The sequence below is a fragment of the Anopheles coustani genome, chromosome 2 (assembly GCF_943734705.1).
Source record: "Anopheles coustani chromosome 2, idAnoCousDA_361_x.2, whole genome shotgun sequence".
In the NCBI taxonomy this organism is placed as follows: domain Eukaryota; kingdom Metazoa; phylum Arthropoda; class Insecta; order Diptera; family Culicidae; genus Anopheles; species Anopheles coustani.
The window spans coordinates 85,298,296-85,314,164 of record NC_071289.1 but is presented as its reverse complement, the minus strand read 5'-3'; the positions used below and the strand labels follow the sequence as shown (position 1 = coordinate 85,314,164).

At 44.7% G+C, this 15,869-nt stretch overlaps 1 protein-coding gene across 1 annotated transcript; it reads right to left on the bottom strand.

Annotated features, from left to right (window-relative positions):
• Positions 1 to 4,329: 4,329 nt before the first annotated feature.
• Positions 4,330 to 12,647, bottom strand: LOC131265206 (uncharacterized). Its single transcript, XM_058267468.1, has 3 exons — positions 12,612 to 12,647; positions 6,639 to 6,884; positions 4,330 to 5,175 (listed from the first exon to the last, which is right to left on the bottom strand). The coding sequence occupies exons 1-3, from the start codon at positions 12,645 to 12,647 to the stop codon at positions 4,330 to 4,332; spliced, it is 1,128 nt and encodes a 375-aa protein (XP_058123451.1).
• Between the last annotated feature and the right edge of the window lie 3,222 nt (positions 12,648 to 15,869).

Here is a 15,869-nt window from a genome sequence, read left to right as displayed (position 1 = left end):
CATCTTTCACATATGTACGATCAAATTTCGTTGACCACTAAAGCTACTTTCAGCGAAGTTTTCTCAGGCAAAAGCACTTCCGTTGTTTATGCTGCTTTATGCACATGTTGCCACGATTTTTTTCACCATCACCATCACCTTGTTTCTCATCAACCGTTCGCCATCGGATCGGATTTAAATTTCACTAATTTCGCCTGTGTTTTTTTCGTTCGTTCACTTTCCGCGCTGACAGATTTCTAAGCTGGCCGCAGCAGCGGGGATGCCATTACGGTGAGCGAAACTAATTGCTGTGGCCATTTCGTGGCTAATAACGTTCGTACATTATTTTGCACTTGCGTTTGCGTTTTCACTTTGCCCAACGCGGACATCCCGCCGATCGTGCCGAAATCAGTTTTCCCGTGTCGTCAAAAATCTCGCCAACACTTTCGTTCGGTTGCTGTCGAGTGCTTTTCGTTCGGAGCCCCTGAAGGTAGGCTACGGGGCGCACACAATCACCACAATCCGAGCGAGTCGAACGAAAAGAAGTCGTCGTAATCGTCCCCGGTGTAGGCTTTCTTTCGCCGTTGCCGCCGCGTCGGGGGAACCTTGGGGATGGCAGGATGGCGCTGGGAGACGGTGCTGTACCGGTGGGAGTAATCGGCCCGCCGGACGGGCTGGGCAGGCGTTCGCTGGATCGGATGCTTCCAGTAGACGACCTGCGTGGCGCCCATAAGCGATGTGACCAGCTTGCGCAGGTCGTGTCCGATGCTGCCGAACTGATGCTTGATGTCGTCGAAGAACGAAGGAATGCCGAACCCTCTGACACCGCGTCCCTGGTGTTGCTGCTCGCCGGCCGCCGGAGACGTATTCACCACGCTACCACCACCGATCGCGCCGAGCATCAGCACGAGAATGCACATTTCCACCGCTCGCAAACCTTTCATTTTCACTCGGCAGTACTCGGTTGGGTCAGTTTCACTTTCCACATCACTCTACGCCGATCACGTTGGTCCGCTACCGACTAAACCGAAACTGACCGCGGACGGTCCACTATATACCGAAATTTCCACCGTTTTCCCGCATCCCCGGCACCCGGCGTGCGGTGCCCGAATGACACCCGCCCCAATGCCACCCCAGCGCCACTCCGGGCTTGAGTTGAATTTCTCTTTCCGGTGGCCAGAAATTTCGGTCACTTACACCATTACCGGCGCATTCTATTCGTGTGGTGCCAAAGAGTCACACCTCTCTTTATCTCTCTTCCTTCCCCCCGGTTGAATGGTGGAAAACATGTTGGTTAAATAATTAGAGAAATGCGTGGTTTAAATCTCAAACACCAAGTTTGACCGTTTCAGCGCGCGGACGCGAGATCAGCTGAGATCAGCACGCCGGATCGTGTGAGAGTCCAAGCGGGGGTCAGAGCTACCGGTCAGCATCATGTTACCCCCGTACGTCCCCCAAACCCCCCTTCTACATTCGGTGATCATTGTGGAAAATCCCCCCAAAACGAATCGCATCTCCGAGAAGCGAACTCAAATGAAGCGAAATAGAAAAGCCACCACACACATCGGCACCTCAAGCTACATGATAAAAAAAGAGAGAAAAAGCTACCATTTTCGCATTGTTCCCCCCTCGGTCAGCAAGTTTTGGGCACACCGCTTGCTCTCACACCCGGCTGCCGCCCGAACCGCCGCCTGGGAGATGCACGCGTAAAGATGCGCCGATAAGGTGCTCCAGAAAAAGGGTGACTTTTTTCACTCTCCCCTCCGCCTTTCTTTGCTTTGATCGGTGCGTGGACATGCACGCTTTCGATGATGGATGGGAAATTTTTCGGAGGAAAAGTGAAAATTACCGCACCGCAAAACTCCCCCCCTCCCCCACTAGTGCTCTTCGTTCCACCTTCGGGTGATGCATGCTAACGAACCGTTTCTATGGTGGACGAATGTGTTTGCCAACTTTATTTCGTGAGGAATTTTCCAGATTTTTCGTTGAATATGTACTGATTTTCTTTTCTCACAGCATAATTATGTATGGCTTACACGTTTTCTAATAAACCAACAAGATTTGATAATAATGCGTAATCCGTTTTACATTGATTTACTAAGCAAGTTAGATATTGATCAGTTCCTAAGTTCAGCTGTATGTTAACCAGCGCCTTCAATTCTAAATAGGAGTTTGCAAAACCGTAAAAGTGTATCACAAAATTGTTGATAATATTGATATAATAAGAAGGATAAGAAGGAAAAGACCCCTGACGATGTGGGGGTTTCAGGATGGTTTATACTAATGGTGGTAAAAAAAACCGAAAACGCGGGCCGGATACCTTAAATGATAATTTAATTTTTTCAAAGTAGTGCTTAACCCTTTTGAATAGAGTTTTAAATTTTTAAATAGTAAAGTTACATTAAAAAGTGGTGTGAGATAAATTTTAAGAAATTTAGTTATTAAAATGATTTTTTTAACATTTCCATAGTTCTTTTCATTGAATTTTGATCTTTTTAAACAAATAAATTTTGGTTCGTTGTACTGTTGATTAATTTCTTTAATTGTGGTTGAAATTAATTCTCTACTCAAATTTGAAAACATTTTGGCTTAACTGGCGTTCTCTCAATAGTAAACATTATTCAGCTACGAGAAATTTCCAATGTTGCGAGCCATATTTTTTATCTTAATGGGTATAAACAATGTGTTCCTTGAATGTAACTATTTTGGATGCAAAGTAAACGAGTGATTGCCGCCGGATTTTGGACGAGACTCACGACGCTAGGAAATTTTAGAACGATCAATAATACAAATACGATAGAAAAAGTCTATCAAAAAGTTTACGAGGAAGCCAGCTGATATTGAACACTTCGTTCAACAATTTTAATCTTCATCTTCATTTATCTGACATCGTGAACGAATCCAATATGGGTTTTTTGTACAAAGTACTAAAATTTTCTTACGGGCTGGATAAAAACAGTTGGCGGGTCGGATTTTGACGACCCCTGGTCTACATGATAATAAATCAAGATACTCAACTAATCTATTTAATACACAGAAACATTTTCATCAAAGGAATTGCTAAAAATGTAATACAAAAAAAAAACAAAAATAATAAAAGTGATATATAATAATATACGAAAATGTTGTTGCGTGATGCTTTATACACACTCCAACGAATATTATTGGAAGTGTAAGTAACCACCAAAGATTTGCATAAGTTATATTCATCATCTGTGAAGCTTTTCTGGTCACCTCAAATCCAGCGTGCAATTTTATAGATGTTGCGCCCAATAAACTACCGAGGAAAAGCAGCATCATATGCGTCCAGTCTAGGGGTAACTTACCATCGGTAGCCACACCATACAAACACGTTCATCCGAAACATGATCACCCACTTTACATGGTTTGACGATCGCCACAAGTCAACGGTTATTAATTACTCCCATCGCGACGGTTTAACTGTTATGGCAATCGGCATGAGTGGCGAAAACAAACCGGTTTTTCCGTTGGATGACTTTCGGGTGGGTTGGCACGGGCATCGGGGGTTTTGTGAACAGGACGATCGATGAAGCATAATTTAGTTTCGTCGGGTTTGGGGAAGCGGTCGACAGGGGATGATATTTCGATAGTAGGTGCCGATTCATTAATAATGTTTCAGAACCGTGGAGGAACCTCGCGGTCGATGGACGAAGGATAAATGTGATACAATTTAAAATATTCTCCTAATGAGAATATGCATTTCAGGGGGCTTTGGGAGAGAGATCGGTGTTTTTTTTTTCAAGAACGATTTAGAACGAACTCGTTCAAAGTGGAACAAAGAAGCTTTAGCACTTTGATGATAAGTTTTTATGTACTTCACATTTCAAATACCAAATATCAAAGATCATCCACCATGACTGATCGCCCATTTTGGCGGACCATGTTTGTGGCTGAGCACAGTTTGCAGCGCCCGGAAGTTGTAGATATTTATTTATGACCTTTTTCATTCGGTTTAAATAAATATCTATTAGTTTTTGTTAAAATATTCACCCGAATGAATCTTTGAGGAGAAAAAGGTGATTCGGCATTTCATCCGGCAAAGCAAACAACCTTTCGGTACCTTCATTTTTCATTTGATAATTCGTTATTTATTTCAAATGCTGTGTGATCCTGTTGATTAGCTGATCAATCGTGTGTGTGATCCTCGCACACTGCTGCACTTTGCACTGGATTTCTCTCAGAGATCTCGTTTCGGACTGGTTTTTCGTTCTTCCGGCTTTGTTCATCTGGTTTGTGGTTGCGTCTGTTCTGCTTTTTCCTTTTTTGACTGGTCCCGTGTTTTGGAAGTAACCGAACGGGGTGTGCCCCTACTGGAATGACTTTTGTCTTTTAGGCCTGCTTTGCCGCCGCCACCGCCGCCGCAGCCGCCAGCTTCTGCTTTGGAGAAACCTGCGCGTCATGGACGGCATCGACGAGCGTTTCGCCACTCAGGACCGCCTTTAGCGAGACGCGATCGTCCGTCGGAGCGGATGCCTTCGTTTCCACCACCGACGACTCCTGCGGGATGTCGCCGAACCGCTCGCTGGTTCCTCCACGGGCCGCCTTCTTTGCCGCGCTCTCCGCCACCAAGTGCACCGGGTAGTCGAAGCTGTAGAAGAAACCCTTCGGGTCGGCCGGAACCGTGTCGGTGCTGTCTTCGTCGTTCTGGCGCTTCTTCACACTGCGTGCCTCTGCCTCCACCACGACCCCGTCGTCCGCCAGCACCCCCTTGGCCGAACCGTCGGGCGAAATGTGGTCCGTGTAGGGAAGGCTCGGATAGCGGATGAGGCTCTGGTGTTGGTTCGAGACGGCCGCCAGGATCTCGTCCTCCTGCTCCGGTTCCTGCTCGACGGCGTTGCTCTGGACGGCCGGGTAGCGAGCCGGGTCACTGGCACCGTCTGAGGACGTCACGTCCGGATTGGCCCGGGTCAGACTGGCCGCCTCCTCCCAGGCCTTCAGGTGAGCCAGACGAGCCTCGCGGACCTCGGGCGTGTCGGTGACGGGTTGCAGGCGCACCTCGGGTTGGTTGTCGATCTGGTGGAACCCGAGTCCGTCGGACCAGTACTGCACGATCACGTCCTCGCCGAAGGGGTTCACGTACTGGTATGAGCCACGCACCTCACCGTTCGCGTTACGAGCTTCCAGTCGAGCCTGGTTGTGGTCACTGTAGCCGAACATTGCCCGGCCGAGGCCATCCTGTAAAAGAAAAAGAGGAGTAAATGGTCGTTCGGATGATTTTCGCAATTAAAAAGGTGTAATAGGCTATACGAAGCGAACAGTGACAATGACACCACATATACTGCAACATTAGGGGGAACATCACTTGCTTACAACTTAATCTAATCATTTCAAATCGGTTCCAACTCGAGCAAATTTAATGAAATAAATAGTTAAGAGTTGAACGATAGTTCGTTGAAAACGCTGATTAAGTTTAGAATTAGAACGTAGAAATTACAATGCATAATTGAGGTCATTACGAGATAACGACATAAGCTTTCTCGACGCAATCTATCAAAAACAAATCTGTCAAAGCGTACCCCAAGCAGGCAAATTGAAGGCCCAAAAAAGATGCAATAAAATCGGTGAATAAATGTTTTATTTAAAAATTTGTAAAATTTCAATTTAGATGGAACTACATAGTTTTGATTCCGTTGAAAAGTTTCCCTTGCCAAAAGCCTGATTTTCAATAATGTCAGATCGATTTCATGCGAAACTATGAATAACTTTCCAAGAGAATCATTTTTCACGAATATAATTTTCTTTAAACCAATTTGACAAGTAAATTATTTTTTTAATTTTTATTACATTTTTTTGTAGTTCATTTGACAATCGTAAAATGTTTGAAAAAGAAAAAAGTAAGAATAATGTACAGCAAAATTATTATATTTTGGACTTTACTTTTGCTAATCTATTTCCATCATCCTCCAACTATTATGAGAATGTTACTCTTCATCAATAAAATCTTTACACTTGTCTCTTTAATTTTCAGATTTAGCGCGGTAATCTAATATTTTACCCAAAACCACGGAACATTTGCTGAATCAAAACACCATTTAGATAAGTTGGATGATTTTCATATTCTTCATTTTCTTTCATTCAAAAGTAAATTAACAAATCAGGCATTTGGTTAAAGAAGCAACTATGTTGCAAAATAATAAAAATAATTCTAACATTAAATGTAACAAAATATGAGATAAAAAGACGGGTTTCTCGAAAGCTCGGGCTCCAAGCAGTTGCTTAGTTCGATTACCCTAGGATCCGCGTATGTTAAAAGTAAAAAAATTTAAAAACTTGTCCTAAAAACATATACTATAAGGCAAACACAAAAGGTTCATATTTCAACATAAATCAAATGACATTCTCGTCAAACAATAACGTCAAACAATTTTGCAACAAACTAATGAAAAAAAAGTTTAGTTTTGGTTAAATAGCATTGTAGAACTCATGTCCACTGGCTATCAATAACGATAGTAAAAATTGAAACATTAAGTTAATTTGCTGTATTGTTTTAAAAAGGAAATAAAAAATACATAAAAAAAATTGCTTCATGCGTTTTAAATGATTTAATGGAACAAATTGAATGTTTTGCTTCAATAGCATTTCCGTAGGTTGATTTATAAGATTATATTACAATGTTACTACCCCATCCTCGTCCTTACCTGCCCGTGGAACTGCTTCGCTTCGTACTCCTCCTCCACAAAGTCTTCCGGGTGCTCAATCACCCGTCCGTTGTAGTAAAAGCGCGCCTCCGACGGGTCCTGAACGTTGCGCGTGTAGCCCAGCGGATGCTCTCCGAGCTTCGGTGCGTACCGAAGGTCCAGACTCTGCTGGGTGATGTACTGCTGGGCCTCCTCGGGGCTGATGTTGACGACCTGGATGCGCCTGGCCAGCAGCAACGGAGCCACCTGAAACAAAAACAAGGGGAAAATGTTTAGAATAAAGCGAACGAAACAAAACGGCGAATAGGCCCATCCATCCATCCGCGCCCCCATTTGTAATTCAATTGTAGGCCCCCGTGCCAAAAGACAAAGACGCTATCGAGACAATGATCTTATTAGCATGGAATGGGGTATAAAGTTCACGTTCAAGTTGTCCCACGAAATGTGTGTGCCCCACTCGCGAAGGCAGCATAAATCAGTGCGCCGATGTAACGATGCTCCGAAGAAAGTGATAAAACGGCAATTCGTTGCAACTGCGAGGGCGTATGCAAGGTGAGCGGTAGGGGACGCGGACGTGGCGCAAAAACCCACGCCACATTTAAACGACATCATCCGAGGAAATAATTCCGGGCATCGCCGGTGGCCTCGATTGTGGTTCCGGGGCGGTCCGTTCCTTCTCGCAAAAACAAAAAACCCCTCGTGGACTCGACGTCTGGCGACATCATTCTTGCGCCAGCCTGCCGGACCCTTGAAAAGCTGCCATTCGTGCCATCCGGCGAAGACCGATTTTTGACTCATTGCCAAGTGAAGGCAAGCAGAAGTGCGCGAACGGGAAAGTAAAAATGGCATGCCAGTAGTACCGAGGGGAGGAAAAAAAGTAAACACGACAAGGGAGAAAGAATAACGTGGCAGTATTATTTGCAGCATCCAGCAACAGTGGCTGTAACGGTTGGCATCGGTATCGGGGATTTTCCGTGCTCCATCCGCAAGCGAGGTTCTATAATTTTATGGCCCTTCTTTGGCAGGGCGGAAATAGTAATCATAAAAAAAGCGAACGAACCGACCAACGGCCATCTCGGTGGCATTGAAATTATATATGGCGGCCCGCATTGTAAAAGGGGTTGCAAAATTTTTACAATGCACTTGGCTTTCGTTTTTGCTCGTGCGGGCAAATTGTTGGATTTGGTTCAAGCATAATTCATAAATTCTGGAGCCTCGTTTGGGGCGATAAAAATGACAAAACTAAAAAGAAAAGAACGAACGTGATCGATCGGAATGAAGCAAAAACAGGCAAAAGTTTCCTCTGTCCGAGCACGAACAGGCTGCAGCATGAAACGGGGTTTTACGTTTCAATTAAACCGCATTCGAATCGATGCCGAAATGAACGAATTATGCATCAAAAAACCGTAATTGGAATCCCGTTTTCAAGCGGTACGCAAAAAAGGTGGAATCTTTTTTGAGGAAGTGTACGCGTTTTCTTTCCTCTGTTTGATCAGTTCACCGCCAACTCTGTTTGATGTCAACGTAAACGAAAGTGTTTGACGCAGCAAATACAATGACCAATGCTGTTCTTCATTGTGTGTCATGGCATCATTTTGTGCGTGTTTCCGCGTGCAGTTATTTGCGTTTTACAAAAAGGAAAAGTTCTGTAAATCGCCTCCACCGGCAGACGCTGATTTATGCGACACCGATTCGCCTTTACGCGGCGTGGCCGAATGAAAGCGACCGCCTCGAAAAAAAAAAAAAAAACACGGGGAGTGCTAATGCGCATCCGAATGCAAGGGTGATGCATTTAAAAATGCACTCAAGTGGGCCCAAGAAGTGGCCGCCAGAAAGCGGGACAATTTCGCACCCACCTCCGTTCGGTGGTTTTTATTTTGTTTATATTTTCACTTCTCCTCCCTTCAGCTTTAGTTTTGCATTCATTCATTCAGCCTTGACAGAGATCGGTTGCGTCGGGTCGGGATGGGAAAGGATGAGGGCCAAGGGTTGACGATTTTTTCTTTCGACTTTTCTCCAAGGCATTTCGGCCTGGACACGACCATCGACAGGCACTGGGCTGCTCGTTTTAAATGGTGCTGACACGTGCGCTCGGGGCGTGATAAAATTGCATAATTGAGTAATTGAATTCCACTTAACGACGAGGTGGTTAAAGTGGTTGATGACTTAATTTTACAATCCTTTCGCACCCCGTTTTCATTTCCTTGGAATGTAGTTGACATATTGTCCTAGCTTTCCAGAATCATTTATTTTGATTTCTAACAACAGCTTATTGATTACATTTGGAAGATTAAGGCCAGGGGGATATTTTGAAACTTCAGAATAGGTGAGTTGAGTTTCGCAAGCAGGAAACTCCAAACAAGATGTTTCCATTTACCCTCCTCAGACACCCGAAAAGCTCGACGGGAAAGATTAGCGGTTCAATATCGAGAAGCCATTCATCAAACAGATAAAACCTTATTGACCACTTCTGGCGAAAAATGTTAAATCATGGTCAAACAAACACAGACTCAGACTACAACACTTCCGTTGAAGGTTTTTATCGTTGAGTCAAACCGAATATTGATCGACAAGAAAAAGAGGTTGTATTTTTAATGGAATATCTATTTCGGAATGGGATTTTCCACAAATGATGTGGATTATGAAACAACGGGAAATCTCAAGGCGGCTCAAGATGGTATGATACAGCACTTGAGTGAAACATCACAAGCGATTGTGATTGATTAGTGGCAACGATGGAGATGTTCTGCAACGGTATTGAAATTCAATCTCCTCCCGACAAAATGGCTCGCCAGCGGAGAGTGGCCTCTTGTCATTCGTTAGCGGTTTGACTTGCTGCTGTTTTGATTGTCTATCCTTCCAGAACGGAACACACTAATCCCCTCCTGGTCTGGCATTTCCAATGATTCACCATTCGGCTTTCCGTCGCCCGTGAAAAACCCTTCACAATGGCTCATATATAATTCATGGGATTAAATTGCTTCTTGTGGCCATTGGGATCGCCTTGCGCGCGACAACAATTCACGGGTGCGATTTAGCGTCTCGTTTATTGGATTGGTCCAGGGAGTGGACCACCGGGTTTCGAATTTGGTCCGGTAACCGGTGGTTAGGATTATTACGCCCCCTTTCCGGTGAATCGTTCGAGAACGCAGATGGATGGGGTCCGGAATGAAAATGATCTAGTCACGATGGCGGGAGCACACGAAATTAGAAAAAAGGGAAAATAGATTCCTTCAAATTTCCTGTCCCCTGTGAGTCAGTAAGACAACGGTGGATGGCCTTGAATTATTTTTTGAACCGCTGATTCAATCTTCTTCTTTACGCATGATGTTTCGTAGAACAAATCCCATCATCTAGACCAGGGGTCGGCAAAGTCCGGCCCGCAAACTGATTTTATCCGACCCGTTATAACATTTTAGTGCTTTATCTCAATTCTTACCGGATTTGTTTACGAAGTTAGGTTTGGTTTGTTGTCCAAATGAAAATCCAAATTGTTAGTCATTCAGAGAATACACCAATAAAACTAAGCTGTTTTAAAATAATTTGTAGACAGGATTCATTTTAAGTACAATTTTTAAAAAGCAATTAACAGTACAATAAATTTATATGTTGATAATAATTCAACGAAAATAAGTATGAAAATGTTTAAACAAGTTTAACCATAACATTTTAAATATACTAGCTTTTATAACTTTTTACCTAACATCATTATTTACAAAGTTGATATTCTATTCAAAACTGTTTAGTATTACTTTGAAAACATTAAATCATCGTGTAAGGTCCGCCCTTTCGGAATCTCTTTAATCATCTGGCCTTTTTTGGAAAACGTGTGCCGACCGCTGATCTAGCCCCCAAGACGGGTGGGGAAATGTAGACACGCAATGTTGACCGAACGATGCTTTGACAAACAGTTGGGCAGTTAGAACAAACGTCCGCACGATTCGCGGACGGTCGTGAAGTTTGGCGGGCAAACACTTGCGGTTTAATCGCTCAACAGATTGGATGTTGACATAAAAGAGAGCAAGACAAAAAATGCCTTCGAACGCGCTAGAAGAGAGGCGGATCTGTGCGACGGTAAATATCGAAAGATCATCGGAAAAATGTCAGCTCAATAATAAAAACGGGTCGGCCTTTCCGTCCTTTCCTAATCAATTTACCGGGTTTGGAAGCGTGTCGGTTCTTCTTGAGGAATCGAAATAATAAACAATTCGGTTCTAATGACGCTCGCGCGCGCGAAAGAAACGCGGGTGGTTGAAATAAGTTACGCTTCAATGAAGAGAAGAAGGCAAGAAACCACCTCATCTCATAAACCATCAACCACCGAAAAGCGTCCTGTCTCTCCCGTCTGAGAAAGGGAAGTTCGAGCTCTGCATAAATTAGTCCACGCTCGTGCGCGCGCGCGTCATTTTGTCCACACTCGGAAGGTCATTGATCCCGCTTCTAATATGCGTATGTCTTTGCGATCGTGCTTATCTTAACTGCTCCACCCCAGGTTCCCGAAGAACCCTCCTTGATACCGGTGGCGTCCTGGAAGCTCCCGTCTGTCCCGTTCACCTGGTTTTCCACCCCTGGAATGCTACGGAACGGGTTTTGAGTGGCCACTTCCGATAGTCTCGTCCTGGGTGTCACAAAGCGAGACTCCCATTAAAACCATATTTGTCCTCCCGCAGGAGAAGTCGTTGGGGCCGTTCGAGAAATTAGCATTTTCTGAGTGTTTAGGCGGTTTGATGACGATCTTCGCTCCTTCCTGGTGTTATTTATAAATTGTTGAAATAAAATCTCCCTCTAATGTGGACGAGGAAAGTGTGACCGAAGACGAACGAGCGAACGGACGAAGCACCGAAGCAAGTGTCCAGGAATTCCTGAACCCAAACTGCGGTCGAACCAGTTCCATCAAATACCACCCTTGTTGCGGGTTCCGATCGTTCCGGGGGTAACTGTTCGAGCGTGACATTTTGCGCGACGATTAGGGGAGCGGACGGCGGGGGGAGGGGAGGGGAGAATTAACCAAATCTTGCGGCGCACAAGAACGACGAAAGCAAAAACCACCCTTCCCTTCGGCCCACACCGGAGGCCCCTCTCCGCCCGAAACGCTCGATGGTTTTATATTCCTTAACCGAAATTCACGTTTTTGCTTCCAATTTAGGAGTATCTCGTGGTGGTTTGTGAACACAACCTCTTCTGCCGATGCATTTTCATCGTGCACCCATCGGCACCATATTTTGGCATAAAGGTTAACGACATTAACAACGGCTGTGCGGACGCCGAAACGCTTCCCGTAAGCCGGAGAATTTATGGGCGTGCACTAAAGACAAAACTTTCAAACCAGAACCAGAGTTAAACAAAACAAAACCCGTGTTATGGGACATCTGATTCGTAAGATTGTGGTTTTACTACATCCTCATTAGCATATTAGAACGGGCAGAAGATGATGGCGGAGTGAAATTAGAGAGGTAATGTAACGTTATCCTTATAGGGGGTGGAATTGTTTGACTTATGTTAATAGCTTAAAACACTTTAAGAATAATCGATAAAAATTCTAAATTAAATTCACCATCACCGATTCTATAACTTTTATGTCATTTTCAAATAAGGAGCAAAAATTGTAAACTTCTTATGCTTCAGATCGGGAAGATGAACCAACTCCCAAAACCGACACACCCATCGCCAAAAAGTAAAATTGGTTCTGCCTTCGCAATCAGAAGCTCAGAAGAAGTTGGCGCCGGACCAGGTTTAGGAAGCGTAATCGTGCCCGGAATAAGTATTCCCACTTTCGGCAGCCGCCGAACGCGGTTCGATTTTAATTCCCGAAGTCAAGGCCACGCACCCCACGTTTTGGGTTTGGCTGGCGGTATGGAAGAATTGAGATGGAAAGGGAATCGAATTCTATAATTTCCCCATCACTAGCGTTCACCAAATGATAGGACTTCGTTTTTCGGGGTTTTACTTCCTCACCAACCCACGTTCACGTACCGAAAGGATGGTCGCAATTGCTATCAACTTTGCCATGGTCGTTTGTTTCCGGTGACTTCACTCACAGTTCACACGCACTCGCACAGAACCGATGCTATTTCCTGACGAATGGAAGGAAAGGCTTTTAGGTTAATTAGCTGTGTTTCCAACCCTTATCAACGTTCTATTTTTATCAGAATGGTTTGGCCCTTCGGAAGTCTTTATTTGACTTCGGTGAGGTCATCCAACGTAAGAACCCACTCGACTAGAACCTGATATAAGCTTCCAAAAACACATACACATACACATACACACAAACACACACTGGACAAAAATCAGGTGACACAATCCGAGTGACAAATTTCACGATCTTGAAGACGCGCGGACGCGGATCGAACCGAAGGTGCAAAATCGAAGTTCGCGTTCCCGCGACCACGAAAACAATAACCGCCGAGCGACGCGTGTGACAGCCTTTTTATATGGCCATCATCAGTCCTTCTTTGCGCTTCTTCTGGTTCCTCTCCATTCTGGTTCCACTTGTCTGGCGGCACGTGAGCGGGACGAAGACGGGGAGAAGGTGCTGAAGAAACTACTCGAGTGAACCATTCTGCAGAAGGTGGTGAAGAGATTGTTGTTCCTGCTGCTGCTTCTGCTCCTCCGCTTCGCTTCCGATCCCGAGATCGCATGAATCCTCCCGTGCCCAGTTCCGTAACGGCGTGCGAACGCACGAGATAGCGATGTTTGTTCTGGTTCTTATGTCCAGTCCCGTCGAAAAACCAGCCAGGCACATCGCGCACCAGCACTCGCCATTTGGCTGGAACGTACGCGCGTCATGTAGGATAACTGCTGCACCTCCGGACTTTGCGTTCTGCGTGGTTTCGCGGTGGTATAACCTTTCGATCCGTTTGTCTTATTCCCTGGTAGGTGCGATAAGGTACCAGGCACTGTCCGGGGATACCTTACCCGAGAGTGGAGAAGACGCTCTGCGATGGACTAAGCGCGCCCGATGTGGAGCACTCTTCAGTCCACCGGTTCACAGGGACAATGCCTTCCAACAGCTGTTGTCTGCTGTGGGGTTGGCAGTAAGCATAACTTTACCCCCCCTCCACACACTCACCGACCTGCCAGAGGACGATTCGTTTCGGGCACATCAATTAAGGGCGAGATCCTTTTGCGTTCCGTTCGGTAGATAGCATACGGCCAAAGGAAGCGTTGGCTTCGGAGTACCATCAGAAATAATTGCTATACGGGTGGAATTAAATTGGCTTTTTGAAGTCTCTCCCATTTCGGAGCCAACTGCGATGATAAGAGCCAGGAATGGCAGAAACATTGATGACAATTTGCCGTCGCCTGCTGCGCAGAAGTGTATCTTCTTTGCTGTCGAACTTCTTGCGTATGTTCTAGGCCAGTTTATTCGTTCTGGACATGCAATATCCTAAGATAAAAGAAGAAGTTCTTGAATTCTGCACACACAGCACGGAGAGTCCAGCTGTGTCTAATTAAAGGAAACAACTATCACGTTGTAGAGATCAAGTGCTTGATAGACCTAAGCAGCTCTTTTTACCACCGTGAAGTGTTAAAGTCGTACCGATGTCTTAATTCCAACCTCCACTTAAATATTCATACCTGGCTAAATCTCTACCCACGCGCAGTTTTTAAAAAGCCATAAACGTTCCCGACATTGTCATAACGCGCGATGTGGTCGAAATTGAGGTCACCGGTGGAGAAACAAACGAGCTGTAATAAACCATAGCGGATTAGAACATGAACCTCGTCGCGCATTTCACCTTTCAAAAATGCTTTTCAACCATAAATTGGGGGGAGTTTCGGGTGCTTTTTCTGTGTCCATTTGCTGAACTCCCAAATTGAATAACACTGGATTCCGGGGGGATTCTAACTTGCCAGCGACAGATGCCGGTCAACGATCTGCCCTTCTCCCGGGAAGTTCGAACAAGCATCGGGTGCTTGACGTCGTAATGCGATAGCTTTGGTGTCAATTCTCGATATGATTGATGAGCCAAATCTTCTGCTCATTTGTTTTGCACATGGAATGCTTCCAATCCGTTGTGCGATGGAAGAGAAGGGTGTATTTTGAGGCTTTGGAATGGACTTGTTTTGCTTCCCTGTGTATTTTTATTTATTTACCTCGACTGCATTATTGATCGGACAGACAGTCTGGTTGGATGACGTGACACGATTTGGATTCGTCCTGGAAGAGAAGAAGGGATTTTGAATTTTGGCAGCTTTTGTGTGCAAACGAGAAACGATCGCGCAGATATGATTTGTAGTAAGTACTTCCTAACAAATAACGAATCGATTCTGGTTCATGGAGCGTGTTTCGTGCACTTCAGAAGCGGAGTGAAAAATAAGTCACCTTCGCTGGTAAACACTCGACGAGTAAACAGAACGAACGCGAACGGCACAACAAACCGTCCGCCCGCAGGGTTTTGGGTCTTCCCGAAAACCTTACCGAAGAGGAACTGGACGACGTACTGCGACGTCTCATGAATATTCATCGTCCACTTCGCACACTGCAAGTCTTCATGCTTGCTGGCCGTGATGATGATGATGATGGTGACGATGGTGTTCTTGCCTGACATGCTCGATGTTTGTGACCGATGACGAAACGCTACCTGCTTCCGTTGGGACGTTCCTTGGGATGTCTGATCGTTCGCGGTTGGATAATTCACCGCCTAATGAGTCATATCGGACAATCGGACACGCCGTTCATGGCAGCTAAACGCTGGGAGCAGTGTGTCACGCTGTGTATCGAGCGCAATTTTGCATGCTCGTCGATGACGATGATGGTGGAGATTTGTGGAACTAGAATTTAGATTATTTTATTCGATTTGAGGTGAAAAGATAAAAATGGAAGCAAAGAAAATGTGAAGCATTCGGAATTAAATCCCTAGAGAACATGATTACGTTCTAATAAAAATTGAAAAAGTATTAAGTAATTCAATTAGGCATCTACAGTTTACCAGTAAAATTGGGAAATTGAACAAGAGACACTTTCTTTGTTTTGTACAAATGATAAATTATGTAACACATAGTAATAAACCGGCTAGACATTTTAATCAATCTTTTCAAGCAGACAATACTTGGAAACGGACACATAAATACATGGTTTACACCGGAGAAATATTACTTAATTATAGGGCATTTGTACAAACAATGTACTCGTGTAATAAATAACTTTATATAACCTCGTTTTATAAGCGATGTCACATGAGAGGCTTCGGTAAAGTAAGATTAATCTACAACATTTAGCAAAGCTGC